The sequence below is a fragment of the Apteryx mantelli genome, chromosome 9, assembly GCF_036417845.1.
Source record: "Apteryx mantelli isolate bAptMan1 chromosome 9, bAptMan1.hap1, whole genome shotgun sequence".
NCBI lineage: Eukaryota > Metazoa > Chordata > Aves > Apterygiformes > Apterygidae > Apteryx > Apteryx mantelli.
The window spans coordinates 20,926,847-20,949,472 of NC_089986.1; the positions used below are offsets into that span (position 1 = coordinate 20,926,847).

The 22,626-nt window shown below is 42.5% G+C and overlaps 1 protein-coding gene across 1 annotated transcript in view; it reads right to left on the minus strand.

Moving 5' to 3' along the window:
• NYAP2 (neuronal tyrosine-phosphorylated phosphoinositide-3-kinase adaptor 2) overlaps positions 1-22,626 on the minus strand; it is a 148,757-nt gene that overhangs the window by 52,162 nt on the left and 73,969 nt on the right. Inside the window, exon 4 of the mRNA XM_013944321.2 lies at positions 4,381-5,478. Coding sequence (XP_013799775.2) covers positions 4,381-5,478 — 1,098 coding nt within the window. The remainder of the gene's footprint in view (positions 1-4,380; positions 5,479-22,626) is intronic.

The window sequence follows — 22,626 nt, forward strand, 5'->3', positions numbered from 1 at the left end:
CCAATCATACAGCTATTGCTAGCACATGTTCTATCGCCTGTCTATATATACTCTGTGTAAGCTCTAATAAAGGGAGAACGACCATACTCATATTGAGACTCATCGTTACTCCGGGTCCGTCCCCCCACTCCGACACCCCTCCACAGAAAATAAACCACCCAAAAGTCCCACAAATTAAAAGCCAGTGGATAAATTCTGACTTCGGATCCAGGTGTAAAATTTCCACAAAGTCAGTTACCGTAACAACAACAGAGATAATTTTCTCCATAATTGCAGCAATATTTTGCAAATACACTCAGCTGAATTTAAAGTCTAGCATTGTGCCATTTTTTTAACTAACATATGGCAATGAGAGCTTCAGACAAGTCACAGAGGGCTGAGTCTTTGAGAATTCAATGAGCAACTTGCTTGAGATGTGCCCAGAATAATTTATATTTTAAAAGTATATATTCATTAGTTTGCTAGCATGATTTCATAGGAGGGACATAACTTTTGCTTTTTTGTTTATTAGCCTCTAAATTCTGGAAATCTTTTTCTTATGCTTGGATTAAATTACACTGAAGTGACAAATATAAAAACACTGCACTCCCAGTTAGTCCTATGCTATGCATTTGGTCTCCAACAGATTAAAAGAAACTGCCAAAACTGTGTGATTGCCTTAGGCTTCGAGTAAGATTTGTAAAATCAAGATTTCTTTAGTCCAGCCTCCACTATCTTTCTCTACGTATTATTACAGACTGTAAAAGTGTCAGTGTGGTCAGATTATATTCTCAACCTCCAACATGTAGGATTTTTATGGTGGATCATGTTAATTGCAAGACATTCAATGCTTGCTCTATGTGCGTTTTCAACACATCTTACAGTGACTTCTGCCTCTGTAATGTCTGAGCACAAACCTGCTTCTTGCGCAGTGCTGTAATATCACAGGATTAAGCCATACTGTAAATACCAGACAAATTACAATCGGATTAGATGGGCAGTCTGTTCATTTACCCAACACAGATGCATTCTGGGGTCTTTTCACCACTGGCCTCTGTTTATAATATGGAAGATTTGTCCTTAAAGTAAATGAACATGGTTTCTATTTCATGCATCTCCTGTCTTACCATTTATGACCAATAAAAAACACTTTTCCACTTCCTAAAGAGCAAGCAGAATGCTCCTTGAGAAGTCAATAGGAAAGCTCTTCTTGGTACAGATCTGCAGGCCAAGATCTACTTCATATTTATCTCTGAAAAGCCCCTTCACAGTCTGCAGTCTGTTCCAGGCAACTGAAATAAAGAGAAGATCTTTTTGGATTTACCTAAGAGACAGCAGCATACATATTTCTTGAGATTTCCCAGGACTTGAACTAATGACACATTCACTGCAGGAATTTCCATGAGTTCCACAGCTAGTTTTTCTGCCTACCTCAGTGAGTGCAAAACCCATCAAATTTATGAAGCCTGCCAAGTAGTTCTGGTGTAGCATGGGAATTTCTGTTCACTTCTCAAGAAGCAGTATGTTTAATAATGTTCAATTTTGTCTGCACTTCGCCAAAATCTCTCTACCACTTTACTACAATTATTTGTAAATGTCACATCACATCCTTTGTAATTGTTCCCAATTACAAGAATCATCTTGCCTTTTAGACACAAATTTGCTTCCATCCAGCACACAAATCTGGTGTTATTGTATTTTTATTACTGTAATCACTTATGTAAAACCCTACTGAAGCATAGAGCTAAAGCAGGCCACAAAGACAGATCAAGTGCAGCATTTGCTGCATTGACTCATATTCTGAGTATCCTGCCAATTCCATTCTCACCTCCGCTTTTGATTTTGGAGTCATTATTCCTGATTCACACAGAGATACATGAGAATAAAACTGCAAACAAAGGGTGACTGTATAAAACACTACTAAGGGAGAATAAAAATAAAAGCAAGGTGATTCTGCTCCATCAGGTTACTTCCAAAGACTGATCTCAAAGGGACAGTCACAGTCCCCGCATCTCAATGCCTCAGTCACAGGGTCCCTTCAGAACATCCCAGGTGTCCTACAAAGGACCCAACACCTGTCCCTGAAGGCCTGTGTAACCACCCTCAAATCTCTTGTAACATTCAGCTATGCCACTCTTTAACGCTGCATTTCCCATGACTCTCACCAATGCTTCAGGCCCTGCCTGATTGTCACCCATATACACCATTGCCTCATAGCTGGAGGATATTGCAATGGCAGCATGAGCCAGGAATGAAATACCACCTTGTCTACAAAGCCTCTTTGCACCTCTGACCGGCAGCTACATAGCCCAGAGCAGCTGGTATCTGCCCCGCAAGCTCAGCCCTCTTGAATGTCTAGTGAAGCACTAGCTTTATTGCCAATCCTCTCCCAATCACCCCGCAGTGTTATCCGACCTGTGACCTTCTCCATGCAGGGAGCTTCCAGGCAAGACCCCAATCAACAGAGCTCACAAGTACTCAAGGGCACAGAACAGCTGAGCAGAAGTAAAGGGGGAGGTGAAAGAAGAAAAATCTCTTAGTTCGCATGTGTGAATGGCAGAAGACTTTCAGAGCTATGGCTTTCCCCCACAACCACACACACACAAGCCAGAACAAGCTGTGTGGACAGACATGTGGGAGGTCAGGGACTTTGAGAGCCACCCTCAACTCAGAGAGAAGACAACAGTAAAGGAGAAGCAGAGTAGAAAGTGCCAAGGTTGGAGCAGCAGAGTCCATGACTCAGGAAGAATGCTTTGCAGGCTAAGACAAGCATTGCCACCAAGCTTCTCCCTACGCACACGTTTGCATATGCTTGCTCAGCAGCTGACAGACAGCCTTGACAGACAGCCCACTCAGGCCGGTGGTGGCCATGGCCACGCAGGTACCAAGCGACCTGCTTAAGCTAGCTGCCAAGGAGAGGTGCGAGGAGGACACCAGCGCACTGATGGCAGCCTGGGCACCCTGTGATCAACCACTTTTCACTTGAGCTCTGGCATAACCAGTGCTAGGCGGACCTAGGTGAGCTGGCAACAGCAGCCTAGGCTTTCTGCAAACCTGAAGCAGGGACCTGGGGCAGGGGACCTCTGCCCATGAAAATCCAGCAGCTGAGGTGTTCTTGTGAACCCCTGAGTGCGCCTGAAAGTAATGTGAACCATCAAGTAGCCTTGAACACGTTGCTACGAGTAATGTAACACAGCAGTACAAACACAATCAGTCAGGCAGGACAGAATTTGCTTCTCTTCTGTAGTAATATGGTAGCCTGGAAACAAGAAAAGGTAATACCTTCTTTTATCAGAATATCAGCAAGAGTAGCTTGGTGCGTTGTATTTAATATGTTACAGCTGCCAAATAGATATAATGTAGCACTTGCACAAACAGAGTCAGCTGTTCTCAAAAAATACCTTCTCAGCTAGGTAGGCTTCAAGATTTCAAAGTCATAAACTTACTTATTGAAGTTACAGGAGAAAGCATACTGAGCACACCTTGCTCACTGACAAAATGTTTTATGGCTAAGTTCCACTGCAAGACATTGTCTTTGGCACCACTGAAAAGGAACATTTTCTGCAACAGAAATATTGGTGCCAGGTTCTGCTTTCACTCATACCTGTGGCTTGCTGATTTCATTAGAAGTCTCTATATTTCACTGACTCAGAAGTAAATGCACTTTGCTTAAACCTGAATTATACATAGGATACGGCATATGGGATTTTATGATACAGCATATTCAAAGGCAATATTGGCTTAAGGTTTTCCTGCCTTACCTCCTCCCATGCTTTTCTCTGTGTATGGGTAATATGTTTTAAGTCATGCCGGCTCTCAGATCAATTCACAGTACGGCATCAAAACCAGTCACACTAGCACAGCTAGAAGAGATACTCTGTGGCACAGGACAGAAAAAGGCAGTGGGAAGGATGGGAACAATTTAAGCTAGTGCCTCTGCAAAACACTTTCCAACATAAACGTCATGATCACTGACCAGGTTAAGGGTGATCAACGGACCTTAGCCCAAAAACAACTCCTGCCTGGTTTTGCTATAAGCTACTTGGACAATCACCGTGTCCTAACATCCATTAAGAAACTAAGGATCTGAGATACTGAGAAGTTTCCAGCTCGTATGGGACTGTGGAAAAGTTAACGACAACTGATTCCCCTTGCAAGACTGAGCCATGAATTGTATGCCTTCTGTAGTGCAGTATACATGCTTTAAAATCTTAAAAAAGCAAGAATATGAAAACCAAAGCAATTTTAAGAATAATCATTTTTATTCCAGTTACAAGAAAACTATATATGGAATTCAGACTGCTGAGGTATGCATTTTTTGCAAGTGTTTCATTTAATATAATATACCAAAAGGTATTTTGATGCAAGGAAGAGAGAGGAAAAACTGTACCAAAAACTTACTTTCTGCAGGTTCCTTAGATCTTCTGCCACTGGAGGACTTCCTCAGGAGACTTCGTCCTGAGGTAAAGAGGCTGGTTAGTTCCTCCAGAGGACTGGTGGGCGTCCGAGAACGTGAACTGCTCTGAGATGATGACCCGTAGGTATTGACCGAGGCATTTACCATCTTTCCTCCTTCTTGCAATGTGTTTCTGGCTGTAGAATGAGGCACTGATGGAGAGCTTCTTGAGAGACTTCCTGAATGTACAGAGTCATAAGGTGGAGGTCTTTTGAGGCTTAAGGGGGTAAGAGACCTACCCATACTGACAGGAGAAGGTGAGGCAGAGTGACTTTTAGGATAACCATGTGGAGACTGTGTTCTGTATAAGGTAGAAGGATGAGGAGGTGAGGAGGTGTGCCCAGGGGTGGTAGTTCCATGAGACACTGTCTGGTCTTTCTCCAGTTTTTGATGGCCTGGTGTATGAGGTGGCAGTGAAGATGGAGAAGCTCCAGCTTGCTGTTTGATGTAAGACACATTTTCTAAAACAGGAAGCTTTGTGACCTCTAGTGGAGTTAAAGGAGACTCATCAGAATTCGGGGAACACTGCACTGGTGCTGGTGGGAACACCAGCAGTGGAGGTCTGTGAGAAAGTAGGTTTGGAAATGGTGGGGGTATATCACAAAGCAAGCCCTTGGGAGTAGATGGCACTGAAGACTTGGCGAAATCTAGGTCAGGCACTGTGGGAGTAGCACACTGAGAAGAACAAGTGTGATGGTCATACTCGCATTGACATTTTGAATCTTGGCCTACATCATCAAATATAGGGTATTTCATCTCCTCATAGACTGCCTCACTTTGGTCATCCTCATCTTTTTTGAAGTCTCTGAGTATATTCCCAACCATTTCAATATAAACAGGCTCTTCTTCCTCTGTGTCTGGGGCAGGACTGCTGACCTGCGATAAAGAGGCATCCCTAGTAAGTGTTGTCTTCATGGGGCCATGCTTTTTGATATATGTTTCATCAAAAGATGTGCTTAGTTGAGTGTTTGGATTTCGTTTCGGCTTAGGAGGTGGAATCTTCTTTGTATATTCATCACTGTGAGGTCTTGGTTTGGCTGACACTAAAAACAGAACAAAATACAAATTCATCATAGATATTTAACATGCTTTTTAAGCCATAGGATTTCTGTTACAATGTCATAATTCTGGAATGGATTTCCTGGGACTAGCCTATTGTCGTTTTTCTCCAGAAATTCATCAGTAAAAAACTATTAAAAATAACACCCTGTTCAAAACTCTCCTAATCTCCTCCCCTGAATGCTTATGTACTGTAATACTAAGTAGCCAGTGAGCACTTCCCTTCTTTTGAGAAAACTGTTCTCTCCCAAACTCTTTGGATAGGGAACTTTCCATTTTAAATATTATCCTTTCAAAATATCACTGTGGGATTTAAAAAACCTGGAGCGTCACCAAAGACATAAAACTAAGTATCAGAATGAAATCCTTATGGCAGCAAGAGAACAGTTAAGATCCTGGACATTCATACTGGAATGACAGTGATATAACTCTGCAGTAACACAGTGATGAATCAAGACCTTTTTATTTATAGTAATTTCTTGCATAAAGCAACAATTCTTTCAACACTGAGAAAGGAAACTCTTACATACTGTAAGATCCAGTAATACTGTAATACATTCAGGATTTACTGAATGTAAATACTGTAAAATTTATTATTGGAATAATCCTAATAATTTACCTGTCCATACTATAAATTAACAAGACTTCAGTGAATTCAAGAGGGAACAGAATATCTTACATATTCAGATCCTTTCCAAACAGATTACATCTAGAAAGAACAGACCATTTTGTCTTTGAGATTACAAATCGAAGCATTATGATGAAATTCATTTGAAATGAGAGGTCAGGGGTTTCTTAGAAATTATCCATTATGAATAAATAAGAAAGGAACTCATGGAAATTGCAAGCCATTCTCTTTGCATAAATAGTTAATATGTCATTAAATGTTGGGGTTAATAAAATACCTCATTAAATGTTTGAGTGAAGTCACTTTTTATCCTAAATAGACACAAGCAACTCATTCAGAAGAAATATCATCAAGCATACTAAACCCAATCTGTATTTGTACACGGTAAACAGTTCTTGTGTTGAAAGCCTTGATACCTTATCGACATGTTTCACAGCCCTAAAAAAGCCCTAGACTACAGCTGGGTTCAGGGCACCAGTTTCCCAGCCCTCCTTAGCTGTATTTCTCCTTGGAATTCACTGCTGTAGATCTGCCACTGCAAACTCAGCACTCAGAGACATCTCCAGATACCTTTTGCTGACCCATCAGAAAACCGCTAGCAAGTTTCTAACATTAAACCAACAAGGCTGGTGCTCATGGACTTAAAAAAACTCTTCCTAAAGGCAGCAGCAAAGTACTGACAGTCTACGTAGGACCCACCATTCCGGGTGGAAGGTGCAGCCCTTACAGCGTTTCCTGGGCAGTATCAGAGGAGTCAAACACAGTGCTACCACTTTGTCCCACTTCTGCTTTGATCCATTAAATAGTCTTTCCAAAATTGATACTTCATCCTTATAAGGTGTAGTAACAAAGGCAGAGGTTAAACGAGACTCTAGTTTTGTTTAGGAATAAGGAGACTTCATGTGTGTGTATATGAAGTATATGAAGTAATGAGACCATACTTTGTCAATAGTGTCTGTTTAAGCTTAACATATAACCAAGGTATAACAAAGGAAAAAGAAAAAGAAACCTAGCTAGAATTAAAAGAAACAAAGACTAGTACTGTACTTCCATGGCGGTTCTAATTAATGTGTTCCATTTTGCAACAGGCTAGGGACATGCAAAAGCTGCCATAGATAAGTATATGTGTTAGCTTGATAGTTTTTCACTACGTGGATATATCCTAATGCACTTTAAATTTGTCTTTTTAATTAACCCAAATTAATTTTCTTGAATGTCTTAAGACAGACTTATGGGAATGAGATGTAGGCTACCATAATCATTTGGGCTTTGTAGAAAATATTCTTCCTGATGTATTTGACAATACTATCAGATTGTTCTTGTTCTGCTTCCAGCTAAAACCCTATCTCCATTCTCTGTGTAATGTTATTTGTATATTATGTTCATACAAATACTACCGACATAAACTTTGTCTCAATCCTCTCTCTGTACCTTTATTAATCTGATTTACACCCTAGCATAAGCAGTTGTATTCAGATTGTTGTCATTAAATTGAAGAGACAGTGAATGAGATTAGCACAAAGTACTTGATCATCTCTGAACATTTCATCCGGGACCTGAACTGTCCTTTATACTAGCTACAAGATTATATACTTCGCTGCCTTTGCATCTGTGCATTTTGTCCATAAGGGCTCCTTGCAGTCTTGTGCTCCCTGTGTACCATGCCACCATCTGAGATATAAACATTTCCCATTCCTCTGCCTTCCTTAGACCACTGTTCCCTGCTCTCTCTTCTATGTCTCCTGTACCATGGGTGTTCTCTCTCGGTGCTCTGTCTTGTACCTAAGACCCCATTCTTCCTTCTTTTTCCTTTGTCTGGAGAGATATTAATGATGAACAAAGCTATCAGAGATGCTGTTGTGTTGGAGGCCATTCATGGCTGGTGCCAACTGATATCTTTACCTAACAACAGTTAAAAGTGGTTAAGAGTATCGTGTTTTCAAACAAATTGCTAGAAACAGCACATTTTGCCTCTTTCCTCCTTCTATTTTCACAATTTTCATCTAAACCAATGAGGTTCTGTGATGTGGTCTAGGTCTCGCCTGAAACGTTGGGGTTTGCATATGCAACATTCAAAAGTTATTATATTATAGACAAGGAAATGAGAAATGTCATGGAAAAAAAGAATGACAGTCTGCCATATACTCTTACAAAGTATTTTTGCATGGGTTGAAATTAACTACCGCAGTGACACACACAGAATTCTCATCTGCTGGAGCGTGATATGTAGCATTAGCCTAAAATATCTTGGTGACATTATCAACAGAAAGGTCAACTGACCCCATCCTCTCTTATCATACACAGGATAAAACATGACAAGGTGAAAGATTTGCTTTCCCTTCTCTATTCAAAACAGTTTTTCCTCTGCCACAGTTCATTTTATTAAAGCATGTATTTCCAGGAGGAGAATGGCAAGATGTTATTTAGGTATTTTTTCTGCCTTGATAAACTGGAAAGCTTTACATATTTTATAAAGCATTTCATTATATAGGTACCTACTATACACTATTTAGAGCAGAAACATTTGGTGCTAGAAGATTTCCTAGAAAAAGCATACAAGCAAATGGACAGGGAAAACAGCAGAGAAATCTTTTATCACGACTGGGAGCAGAGAAACTGCTCAATGCCTACTGGGAACTCTCTTCAGTAGCAACGGTGGCATTCAAGAGGTAAACTGAATTAGCATTTAAGAAAGTTATGATGCAAGAGGCCCATCATATTTATTTAACAAAGGTTTCTGCTCTGAAACACATCTCCATGGTAAGGGATGAATTCTACAGCACACATGCTTATGAACTATTGCTCTACCACAGAATAACGGAGAAAAAAAATAGGAATCCTACAGCTGAACAGAGCTGGGCAAAACTAGCGAAAGGAGCAGGGAATATTTGCACAGTTTCTGTGTTACCAGCATTTGGCAGGGATAAACGTGCATGAATGCAAAAGCCCTGGCAAGATCCCATAGCCAATGAAAGGAGATTATTTGGCAATCTCCTGAGAGGAACAGGCAAGATTGCTTTAAGTACTTGACATTTATCAGGCAGAAAAAGCATTCAGTGCCTGCTGGGAACATAAACTCCTATGAAAAGCAAACCATGCTGACATATTGGTGATACACACACTGCAGTGTTGTCTGCTCTAAACATGGAGTAATTAAAAGCTTTTCAACATGGATTACCATGTCCGTGGTTCATTTGTCCCCAGTAACCTGCCTTGAGACTTTGCTGGTATTCCTTTACGGCACAGAGGGCCCAATCCAAAACTAAATGAAAGAAAGGAAAGTTCCTGTGGACTTTGGTAGGCTTTGCCTTTTGGTTGTGCTTCCTCGGGGTGCTGCTCTGAACCAGCCCTGTCCTGCCATCACAGGCAACGGCTGCCACCGTGTCCCGGCCTGCTGCAGTGCCTCCCCTCCGCAGAGCGGCTGCGTGTCTTCTCCAGATCTGCTGGGAGCTCCTAAGATTTGGGGGATATTAAGGCATAGAAAAATAGTACAGTGGATCTGTAAATGGAATTTTCCTCTGTGGACGATATTGAGAACCTGTCATGCATTTTTCAGTTAGAAACAAACTTGCTTTTTTTTTTTTTTCCAATTCTCCACAAGCAGGAAGTCCCAATAATATATTTGTTCAAAGCAACAGTGTTTCCATTTTCACTTTATTTTATACTATACTATTATGAGGAAGTGTATGGAGATAATATAACAACACATATTTAACAAATAATTCTATAGAAAAAAAAATTCTATAGAAAAAAAAAGCATCAAAACCCTGGACGTTTTGATATACTCACAATACTCTCCCCAGATCTCCCTTTTTTTCCTTCTAAAGTACGATTTCATGAAACATTTACATTTTGATGGAACTGCACTTCAAAAATTTTCTGATTTGCTTTATAGATTCCACTGTAAAAGTGCAGAAACACCAAGAAATGAAAATCTAGTTAAAACTTCTGATCCCCATAACACAAGTTTTAACTACTGAGCTGCAAACTGCTGCGACTGGCTTGATGCAATTCTTGTGGAAGTTTATCATACCACTGACTACTCTCATAAGGGAAGAAGTATCCCACCACTACTCTTCCTCATCATCATGGCTAGAACAGGATAATATTCCAAAGAGAATCCAAAACTGAAGCTTTCCAACAGGAAATACTGAATGTTGTCTGAAACCAAGCAATTTTCCGTATGGGAGGGAAAAGGATGAAAACACTGGGTCTGGAAAACTTTTCTCAGATTGCATGATCTGCTTGTAATGAAGAAAATGAAGCTGAACAGACATTAAGAGGGGAGTTAAGCTACCTGCCGAAAGAGAAAACACGGCTCACAGCCCTGGATTCCTCAGCTCTTCGCAGTTCCCATGGCCTCAGGCCGCCGGGGTGGGGAAGCAAAGGGCAGCAGCTACTGTGCTCAGCTGCAGCCTGGAAGAATCACAGGTATTTAAACATTTGGCTAATTTCTCCTGAAATGGGTATTTTTTTCAGATCTCTTCTCCCAAAACAAGAGTTTCTGGATTTTACCTTTCATCCCCAAGCAAGACAGTTCCTTTTGCTCCTGCCCTTCCTCTCCACAAAAGCCAGATCTCCTCCACAAAATACAGCCTCAGGATTCTCCCCAAGAGAGATTTTCTGTTTTTCTGTCAGCTCTATTTTTCTCTTGACCTGTACAAGTCACAGAGGAAAGATACAGCTGAGGACCGTTTCTCTCTGTTAGGTGCAAGTTCCCTGAACCGGGCACGTAAAATTGCCTCACAAAGCTCTTGGTGGCGCTTTTTTCACAGAGTCACAAACGCAACGTCCTGAGGGAGGTTCACCATCCATCCTGCCGACGGCTGCACTGGCACTGCGGGAATCCAGCCCTGCCCTGAGGAAGCAGGGGCTGCCCCTTAATCCCAGGGGCACGATTTGTGCCTGGGTACATCTAAACCAATGGGGGAGGTAGGAGCAATGCGGAGCCCAGGCGTGACAATTCAGCCGGACCAGTATCACTGTGCAGGGGCCAGCTTGGTGCTCCTGAAAGAACTGGAGACGTGGCACAGAGCTACCCCAGTTTGCACTTAACTGAGTTTACACTCCTTTGACAGGGACCCTCTGTATTTAATAGCATTCTACTACCAAGCAATTGTCTACCTCTAATAAACTGCAAATAAACGAAATCATAAAGGCAGTAATAACTTCAGTTCTGATCTAGAAACAAGAAGCACAGTGCTTAAAATAGCCTTATGGAAGCCCTACTGAATAAGCAGAATATGACATTTTTGAAAAGAGATATTTGTAGCACAAAGGTTATGCATAGCTTTCAGACATGCCCAGATTATCTGCCCTTCATAGTTAATTTTGGAAATACAGAACATTTCTTGTCATCCTACCCCTTTGAAGTCTTTTTTCTCTTTAAGGAGAGAGTGAATTATGAAAATATGTTATGGCATTGTTTTTTATTATTTTCTCACTCTATAATGGACAAAAATATTTAAAAAATAAAATGAGTTTGTCATTTTCCATTGCGCTTTAGCTGTTTATCAGCTTTTGCAATTCAGAGACCAAGCTGATTTATTGTACTATTCCATGCAACCAAAAGAACAAAAATACATGTAATAGTAAGATTCCTACCTTTCAATTTCTACAAGATGCCACATCAAATATATTTTAACATTTAAGTTCTTTCTAAACAAAGGAATGATTTGAGGCCTCATACAAAATTTAGAATTTCTTTATAATGTTACTTTAAAAGCAAGAAGGAAATTGTGCTGTATTTTGAGGGGTACCTCTATCAAAAAGAGCCTCCAGGAGTGAAAGGAAATAGAATTTCTTTTATTAAACCCTGAACTTGCTTCGAAACTGAATCAAAGATGCACAGACTCTGATTTACAACACATATAATTTAAAAGAGAAAATACGGCTCTAAGGTAGCATAGTATCTATGTATATATGTGTAAGTTCAAGACTATAAGTAACCCCATTGGCTTTAATGAAATGAATTCCTTGTTCAAAGTTGCACATGATCTTAAGTGCATTTATGCTCCAGTGCTTCTATGGCTCTGATTTCATTATCTCTGCAGATGAAGTTTGAGTATTCTTACTGAGACTGAATTAAAAAAGGCACAGGCCTCTGAACTGTGCAAAACACTGGTACTCAGGAGATCCAAGTTTAATTCTTATCTCTGTCACAGACCATAGGTCCTTAGGTGTCATTTCAACCCTTAATGCCACTTTTTTTTTTTTACCTTCTACCTTTTGCCTTAGAGCCACTTTAGGGTCTAAGGTCTTTTAGGCAAGGGACTTATTTTATTTTTTTGGTTTATATCATTCCTTGCATAGTGGTTCCCATATTTGGGAAGTGACAGTAAAAAACAACAGCAAATTTTAATGTATCTACTGAATACTTGTTGTGTTGAATGTGCATCTTTTTTACTCCATGGAATTTACGATAGCAAATGTTCTTACACTGTGAACAGTAATATGCAAACATATGCAAAAACAGTGCATCTTAGCAAATGACCATAAAAATGTCAGCACTGGTTGAAGTAACAGCAGAGAACATAGCCTTGTCATGAAAAAAAAAGGCTTTCAAAATATAGCATTGTCCTCATGCACAAGAGTCCTTTTCCTGCAGATTACCCTTCCCTTTTCTAAAACATGCTAGGAAAAACACAGAGGGAAAGACCATGGAAGGAAAAAAGAACCTTCTGATTCATTCTAACAACTTTGCAAGCGTTACCTGATTTCAGCACAGTGATTTAATGTAGTACATATTTTTCTCCCTCTTGACTGTATTGCCTCTTACTGGAAATTGTTTGGGCATTTAAAGAGGAGTGAACTATACTCAAAATGAAAGGAGTAAAAGACTGTCATAAAGTAATACTGACACTACTCAGATGTCTCAAGGCTATGATTAAGGAGACTTCTTCCAAAGTATTCAGGTCCTTTTATTTTGGCTACAGCTCTTTTGTCTTTTAAAATGATTGATTTCTGCACTAATTCAAAGTGGTAGAAACGTAGTGGCTTTGGTAGTGATATTCCAGAATTACACACCAGCATCACAGAGAGCAGAATTGGGCCCTGCAGTTAAATTCAGATCTGCATTTAAGCCAACAATACAACTAATGCAAGTGATAGGCATCATGGCCTGAAGACACGCTGTGGCCAGCTTCAGCTTTGGGCTGTGTGCCTGGGCCCTGCAACTAAATTCTCAAAAGCTGCCCTGGGGCTCCTTACGCACTGTATATGGGAAGTCAGCCGTATCGCACCGGGATCCGCGAAAGCCAGCTTACTGCGCTAGTAACTGCTTAACAGAAACTATGAAAAAGTAAGCTGTCTTACACCTTTTGCCTCTCTCGGGCACAAACACGTCCCTTCACTGGTGGTTCCTGGGTTTAGACTTTCACCTGGAGTTAGCTACGTGCTTCAACATTTTCCGCCAAGGACTGAGCAAGAATCAGTTCTTTCCTTCAAAATGTGATCAGAGGTGGAAGGAAACCCATTTTACCTCCAGCTTTGCAGTCAGAGCTCTCCGCAGAGTGCCAGAAGATGGAGTTGCTTTGCACTGCATTACCAAGACAAGGGCAGTCCCAGCGCTATCAGGATATTTCAAAAGCTTCGGCACTCAGGAGGGTCAGCACTGCTGAAGGAGTTTGGGCTGTGGTTGTCCATGTCCAACTCTTTGCATGCGGAGAAAGCCTGTCCCCAAGCAGCCAAGCTCCAAAGCAGGCCAACTTCCAGGCTTTCTCCTTCGTAGCCCTTCACTTCTCTGTGCATTCACCTGACATGCTCAGCTCCATTTATTAACCTTTCCCACAGTGAAAAAGTCTACAAAAAGCTCTCAGAAGAATATAAAGTGACTAATTCTCCTTCTGAAAGCCTGGTCTCATACCTTCATATATTTTGATCTTCCCATACCAGTTCTTTTAAAGAATGAATAATTGATATCCTTGATTTTTCCAGATAACATTGAATAGGCAAAAGAAAAAAAAAGAGAGTGTTTGAGAAATAATTATAAAATATCTAAGACCAAACCTTTCTGTGCTATTCACTGAAGCACAGCTCTGGAAAGGCAGAGAAAGCAAGATTTTGGCTAAGGAAAAAAGAAAAGTCAATTTGAATCATCCTCCTTTTCAGTGAAAACTGATGGACTGAGTTCAAATGGAGGCAAATACAAAAAGTCTCACAGTAACTTCTTTTAGGCTGCAATGATTTCTGAGTATGCATTTACAAAAATATCCTTGAATTTGAGTAATATGCACCCAAGAGGCCAGGATCTATTCTATTACATGGGTGTAAATTATAAGCAGTTTCAGTGCAAGCAGGCCCCAAGGAGGGAGACGTAGGAGGATTACTGGGGAAGTGGGAATCTGTGTAAAGGACCTTTACACTACCCACATATGTAACCAATATTGCTGCTGATGCATTGGTTTGTTCTGTTTTAGATAGCCTGCAGTCTGTTCATGTGAAACATAGTGATTTTGCAGCCACTGCAACAGTAGCACTAAAAAAATATTGTAGCTGTACTATATAATCTGAAGGATTTCTAGCTACAGATAAGGCTTTTAAACTGTTCAATATTAAGCATCGTTAGACAAATTATATGAAGAGTGTGTGAATAAAGCTACTGAACCATGCTTGCAGAGGAAATAATTTACAAAACATATGTGCTTGTTTGTTGGTGACTCTAGTGCTCTATTGCAGAAAGCTGTAGAGAGTTGGAGCACTGAAGAGTTAAACATGCTCACAACAGTATGGAAAAACATCCACAGATCAACAATATGAGTAAAGCACTTCAGTCTTAGAGCTGCATTTATGGTATCTTGACTGTCACCTTTGAGATGAAACCTGAACAGCATTTACTGTTTTACTGTAAATTAACTGTTATCACTCTATTCTCATAGCTACCCACAGAGTGACTGCATTTCACATGGAGAAGCATGGGTGAAATCAACCCGCGATGCCCGCCAGCATCTGAGCTGTGGTACAGCTAGCAGAGCCCCGTGCTGGTGCTGCTGCCACCCTGTGCTCTCTGTTCTCCCTCTCTCTCTGTAGCTATCCAACTCCGTTCTCCAGCTGTCATGCAGGAGATGGTATGGCTCTGCATTTTGTCTGTTGTCACTGAGTGTCTGCAGGTTGTGCTGTGTGATGACAGCAAGTGCAACAGCACTTCTGTTGACCTGTGGAAAGAAAAGATCCCCCTTCTGCCCAGCAAATGATGCTTCTCCATATGTCTTAAAAGCTAAGACCTGCTGACATTATCAAACACCTAAATCATCTGAGTTTGGTATGTAGTAAACATCAGCGATTTTAAGTAAGCCTTTGCGGGCCTCAACCATAGCTGCTTATTCATATATTATCTGCTGCCCAAGGGGTACTGAAGGCCTTTGCCGTATCATTTGGCAACACTCAAGTAACCATATGCATATTCCAGTGTGAATGCAAATCTTGGCTTCACAAACACATTACTATTGCCTGCTAGTTATCATAGGTGAGGGAGATGATATGGGAAAGCATCACTTGCTGGGCTTTCATGAACTTCTTGGAAAAGGTATGGTAGAGAGGCTTTTTGATCCTGTGCTTGTACAGACACTCAAAGAAACACATCTCCAAGATTTCCTGGCTCTGGGTGATTTCCAAATACAATACCTACACCCAAATACTGCAGTCTGAAAGGATTTAGAGAGAAAAGGGAGAAGGAGGAGGAAATCAAGCTAGAGAAAGAAGCAGGAAGTTTAATTAAATAGGAAGTTTAGCTCAACTACTTTGTATCTTTAGAAAAATATTCACTATTTGCTCACTTCACTGAATTGTTGCTTTGGACCATAAATATTCTATCTAGAATACTATCAGTGACCATATGTAAAGACTTGAATAATTTCTCCGGAAAAATAGGACTGTTCATTTTTTAGATCCACAATACTGCCCATCTTCAGCTTACAGATATAATAACTAGGTCAAATCCATTACTTGCTTACATAAGTAGCAATCTGTTTGCCGAGCTTCTAAAATAATTGCAGCCCATTAAATCAAGCTGCCAGACCTACAGAGGAGATATTGTGCATAACACTGACCTCTTGGGGACCACCAGATGAAATATATTGTGTCCAGCTATCACACGGGCACGGCAGCCCTCCCAAACGCCACGCTCTCCCCCAATGCTCTCCACCACAAGAAAGCGACAGCTTTCACTAGCACCCGCCTTCCCCTCCAGAAGTTTCGCAGACTTTGTCCAATTCCTCTCCCCCAGGCTGCTGTCACAAGGCTCCTCGCTGCTGCTGACTGGCAGGTCCGGCAGGCCCCTCTGCGCTGAAGCTCACGTTTCAGACCGAAGCAGAATGTTGATCACAGGGGTTGAATGAGTCACTGCAGCAGGAGCAGCAAGAAAGTGAACGAGCCCCGCTGAACAGGAGCACTTCTGCCTCCGCCAAAAGCACACAGGGTGACCCTGCAGAAGCACTTTCTGCAGCTTGTCACGGAGCATCTTTGGGGGTAAATATAATCATAGCTGAAGTGGACACCGCACTGTTAGAGCGGCTCACAAGCACGCGGCACCTGGAGATATAACACCTCTGCGGCCAGAAGCTGAGCAGCACTGAAATGCTCAGTGTAATCAGCTTTAGGAAAAAAGCCTCACAGCTATTCATTTTACCTTCGCCTCTGCAGGGGTGACTCGTCTCTCCTTCTCCGCTCTGAACACAGTGCTGACAAAATTACAGACAAGCCACATGCTATGAGCTGTCCCCTCTCAGAGCTTTTGTGTGGCTGGCCGCTCTCGTCTCACGTTGCGCTGCTTTGCAGACTGCTCCAGTGACACTAATAGAGCTTTATAATGGTGTTAAGCTGAAGGGTCATGCAACTTGGCCTGATCACCATACGTTCACCGAGTACAGCCGCACTGTACAGTAACATTTGGACGGTGCTGTATGCGGCTCCAGACAAGCGTCTGGAGGATTCGCTCCTATTTCAGAAGCCAGACTTAACCCCACTGTGTCACCTCAGAAGTCAGAGGGCAGATGAGAGACAACGAAGGACAGCAAAAAGGAACAGAGGAAATGCTGCTCTAAGCAACCCCTATCCCTGCATGACCTATTCAGACCACAGGCAGAACTGGTGGGAACAAGAAAAAGACCTGATTAAAACTCACCACACCCTAAAAAAAAGGGGGAAAAAAGTCCAAGAAGCAGAAGACAGAAGATGGGACAATGAGAAAATGTGGAGCTCTGTGACAAAAATGTTTGCAAAGTTGAGGTAAATAAAAGGCAATCAAAGCAAGTACAGCAAGAACCCAATCTTGTACCCAAGATCATCACTTGCCCCCCAAAGCAGCAGCTATCGATACATGGCGTGGTGCTCCCAGCCTGCCCCATTTCACCATCCACCAGCAGCAAAGCTCTTTGCAGGCATTCAGCTGCACCTCTGAGGCACAGCCTTGGGTACAGGACAGCAGGGAACAGCATAACCTCCAAGCGGACCCACTGCTTAGCATCTCCTGGGATTGTATTCACTGTAAAATGATGACATTTAGCGTTTTGCAGGCCAGGACCGTAACCACAGCCCAGATTTTGCAACCTTATTTGTGCAGTGCAGCATCACTGACAGCAATGGGAAGCGGGGGGAACCTGAGCAGTTCCTGCTGCCAAGCCGCTGCAGACCTCCGTTTCCATGGCGATTGCCCTGCGTTCAGAGACAAAACCCTGCCAGATGTGGGGACCTTCACACGGAGCCAGTCCAGTCCTCTCACGTCCTCCCATCTCTCCTCAAATGGCTCTTTCCATGGCTGCTCACAAAAGCGCTCACGCGTGTCCCAGCAGCCCATTTTGTCTGCGAGCAGACATACTCTGACCATAAGTAGTTTTGAAGGTACTTCACGAAACAAAGCCCTCATCACTATCGCTATTTTACAAATGAGGAACCTGGGACACTGAGAGACAAGTGAAAGGCTCGAGGTCATTTAAGTCAGTGACGGACCTGCTAAGAGCCCTGTTCCCCTACTTTAACCACCGGGAGATGCTCAGCATTATTTACAGGAGTCCCAATTTTGCATAATACTTGCTCACATGCAAGCATGTATTTGCAGGACTGGGACTTTACTGAAATTAATCGCTGTAGATGTTTACCTACAACAGCTACAAAAATTACTTCATCTTGAAAGAAAATAACAGAAAATTCAGAACAATGGAATACCTTGAACTTCCATGCATTTGTTTTTAAAAACTCATATTTAAGAAAATAAAGATGCCAGACATATTACCAAGTTCTTGAAAGCATATCAGTGTAGTTTCAAGTTTGTGCTTTGTGCATGTTTGGGTTTTTTTTAATCAATGGGTTACTTACCATTTTATTCACCAAAATACAAGCATTAAGAGACTTCCACTATCAGAGCAAAAACCTAATCCCATTAAAACTGTCCCAACTGAGGAGACAATTAAATCAGTTGTAGACTTAGGGCACCATCACAGCAAACCTAAGGCAAGATTTATAGCAATGTCATCTTTCTTTATACCAGCAAGAGCAAATGTTCATGGAGAGCCTGCTCCCTGCGCAGTCCCACCTGGAGGGCTAGATGCCAGGAATCTTCTTCATCCCACAATGCCCAGTTAGGACCAGCAATGCACTGGTTTTACTGCTTCCAACACAGAGCTGGGTTTTCCAGGCTTGTTCATACTCAGAGAGTCCTGAGCTTGCAGGACTGGCTTCATTTTGCTATTAAACATAGAGGAACTAGAATTATTCAGGTGTTACTCACGTGCAGGCTGCTTGTGAATCTGATTATCTCAAAGAAATGATGGAAGCCATGGCAAATATTAGACCACTGTGTGGGGAATGGACGTTAGGTCCTGTCTCTTGATGTCAAGTACACTGTGCTCCAGCTTCTTACTTCCCACAGTCCAAGTCTCCCTCAACCCCGAACTAGCAGCCAGATGCAAATCATGCTGGACTTTGGGGAACATGCTTCCTGTTTGAGATGCCAGCAGTTCAAAGTTGTGGCCACTAAAATTAGCACCAAAATTTGTGTGTGCTTGTTTTGTTTTTCCTCTGTGTCTACGAAAAGCCCAGGCAGGTAAACTGTGACCTCCAGGCAAGCTGATGGCACTGCAAAAAGGAAGCTGTGCTCTGTTGAGCTGTCACTGCTGTGCACGTTATCTCTACACAGCACTGTTTGCACACACACGAACTGAAAAGCATAAAGTGCCAAACAGTTGCAGCATCTCAAGCATATGTTGCTTGATGTCACCCAGCATTAAGCCAAGTGGAAGAGATGAAAGCAGCAAACTGGTGCACCAACCAAGATGATTATACTCAAACAGCCATTAGAAAGAAATTACCAATGAAATGGAGAATAGCCATGACTGGATCTCACCTGGAGTCAAACTCAGATCTCTTAGGATGTGGCGCTGCTAAGCACCACACACTGCCGGTGAAGCCAACATGAGTGCAGGGTGCTTGGCCCCCCAGTACTAACCTCTTGGGAAGAAATGCTTCAAGTGCTCAGGCATGCTTCACTCCATGAGGATTTGTCTTGTTTGTTTGTTTAAGTGAGAGCAGAATTAGGGCATCAGTGAAAAATAAGGTAAGATGAAGAGGTGGGAATCCTGTGCATTTGCTGTGGAATAAGAAGTGCAGCTGTTTTTTGTTTTTTCCTGTAATTCCAAATGAGTTTTGCCAAACACCCGTATTATCACAGACCAGCTCTAAGGGTAAACAGGGACTTTAGGATTTTGATCTCATCCCTCAAACCCTTACTCATTTGTCTGCAATGCCTTTAACAGACAATGAGCAGAGACCGTATGAAAAACAGAAGTGCAGTAAGAGTATTCCAAAATTGTTATTTTTGTAGTTTCACTGGCATTTCCTTTTACTTAACATATTCTGAAGGGCTGTCAAAACAAGGCAAGAGAATTACCTGGATATCTTCTCCACTAAGTTTTTTTTTTTTTTTAATGATTTTAGGGGTCATTCAGTGAGGCAAAATAATGCAGGAATCTAGTGTTTCACAGCATTTCAGCTTACAGGTGGAAATACTGCGAGAAGGCCCATTATGGCTCCCTGAGGTGTAAATAAAATATATAGTCACAAATATGCCTTTTAGTTATGCGTAGCTATATCCTAGGCTTGACATACACTGACTTTATGACAATGAATGGATTTATTCAAACTGTAAACTTCCAGTTACACAGGGGCTATCAGATTGCAAATTAACCATGCAGTGGACATGAGAAACTACACAATAGCTTTCTACAGAGACTCTCTTCACTATTGTCTTTCTGGTACAGGTTATTGATTCAGACACCTCAAGAGCACAGCTGAAGTACTCCCAGGGTTGGGTTAGCTCTAAAAGCAGCCTAGTGACTTTTACATGGTGGGAAGCCCATGCCAGTAATCTCTCCTAGATCCAGGCTGGTGTCATGACCAAATGGCTCATGTTTCCTTGCCTTGTTGGCATGTCCAAGGACAACAGTGACCCTACAGAGTGAGCCGACCTCAGGGGGGCCAGGAGAACGTCTCCTACTCAGCATATGTCTGCATTATGCTCCACAGTGCTTTAAGGTCCTAGATGGTCTGTTAGCTTGGGGCAGGATGGTATGGATTTATGCAGGCAGTTTGGGTCAGGTTTGTAAACTCTCCCAAGACCTGAAGCCCACGTGGCTCTGCAGGAATCGCATGAGTTTGGCAGGGCTTACGAGCTTCGGCTTAGGGCAGGCAGCCTCCTCCTGGACTGGCTGCAATCGCAGTCAATCTGGTGAATCAGCACAACACTCCCTGTACTCGTATTAGCCAGGTTTTTCCATTAACAGGAACATCACAGCTTCCAATACCCGTGATAGCCAAGAGGTACCCATTAGAGGGGCCGCTTGTCTAATTTTGTGCTCTTTTCAGAAGTGCAATGTTTCTCTAAGCAAATGAGCAACACCCTAAGGTGGAAACAGAGATGTGAAATATATAAAGCAACTTGGTTAAATTAAAAAGAAAAAAAGAAGACATTAAATACTCCGGATAGACTAGCACAACACAGCTAAAGTACCAACTGCCAAGTCTTGGGCACAAGGTAATTCCCAAGTCGGTAACTAGATCATCATGTCTTTTAACACTGCATGGTCTATTTTCTGTTCAGTGCTTGCAACTTCCATTATCGTTAATGAGTATGCATATGTGCCTTGAGGGTAAGAACATCCTCCCTCTGTGGCTTCAAAACTTGTTTATAAATCCCTCCAAAAATCACATTGTGTTCACTGTTTTGCACAGAAAGCTATTATAACAGCTCTATGAGCTGATGCTTTCGTTCTTCCCTTCCCTTATCTGAGGGACCAGAAAAGAGAGCCGAAAAGATGAAGGGCCATAAGAGATGGTATGCACAGAAAAGTAATCCAGCTATGGGAGCTGCAATCTGAAAACCAGCTTACTGGCAGAAAGTGGCAGACTGAAACCTCTGTAAAACAAAACAACACAAAGCAACCCCCCCACACACCCTCCAAAACACTACCAACACTCCCCTGTCTTAAAAGCAAAGCCTTTGAAAATCTCAAGGCTGTTAAATGGTAGAGATTAGAAGGAAATCTTGGCTGTATCCTTCCTACTAGAGCACAGCTCAGTGGGAACAAGCTCCTTCAGCAACCGAAGGGGCAAACTGCAGCTGCCTTTGCATGAGCAGCTGCACTGCCGGGGACGGAGGCACTCTGCTCATTCCTCGCAGCAAGACCAGGCTAGCAGCTCCCCTCGCAGCCTTTTAAGGCAGGGCAGTGCAACTCCAAGATGTAGGGCTAAACAGACGCAAAGTAGTGCTGGGTTTCTAGTGGGAACCGCATTTCTCCAGTGCTGCTGAAGGCACTGTATCTATCCATCTCTATGGCACTTAGACACATAGACACATATGGTGGTTAAGAGCTAACTCCACTTCACTCTACTGACGGTTGCATATGTCTCTTCTGCCTCTGGCTCTGAAATTCCCCCTCCACTATTGCCAGCTTCCTCCTCCCTATGTGCACAGTTTAAAGTTAAGCCCTCTCAAGCCTTACAATCTGTAAGAGAGACGTTACAGTGTACAAACCATAATGGGTAACCCAGCACTGAGATCAAGAATCAGATTAAACTACTCAGAGGTATGTGGAGGAAAACAGATACTGTCCTGCCTTACACATGGCCGATCACCAGCCTTTGTTATAGCTAACATGTTAATACTAACTACAGGTATTCATGGATCAAAATGCTGTGTTTAAAATATAGACTAGGCTGCTGGAAAGAGGAAAACGGGCTAAGAAGCACACAGCGCACACCAAGCCAGCCTGAGAGCCTCCTGGGCAAGGTGACGCGCAAGGCTCCAGCCGAGAACCTGGCCGGGGAGTCCACGTCCTGGGAGGCCGCTGCCGCGGAGGCTGCACCTCAGGAGCGGCAATCCTTGGTTCTGCCGCAACGATGCGGCCTTCCCCGTTCACACTCACGCTCCAGCTGACCAGCAGCACCCCAGGCCACAGCGATGCCTGGCCCTAGCGAGGAGGGAGCGCGCCGGTCTGCGCGAGCCCTGTGCTCAGGG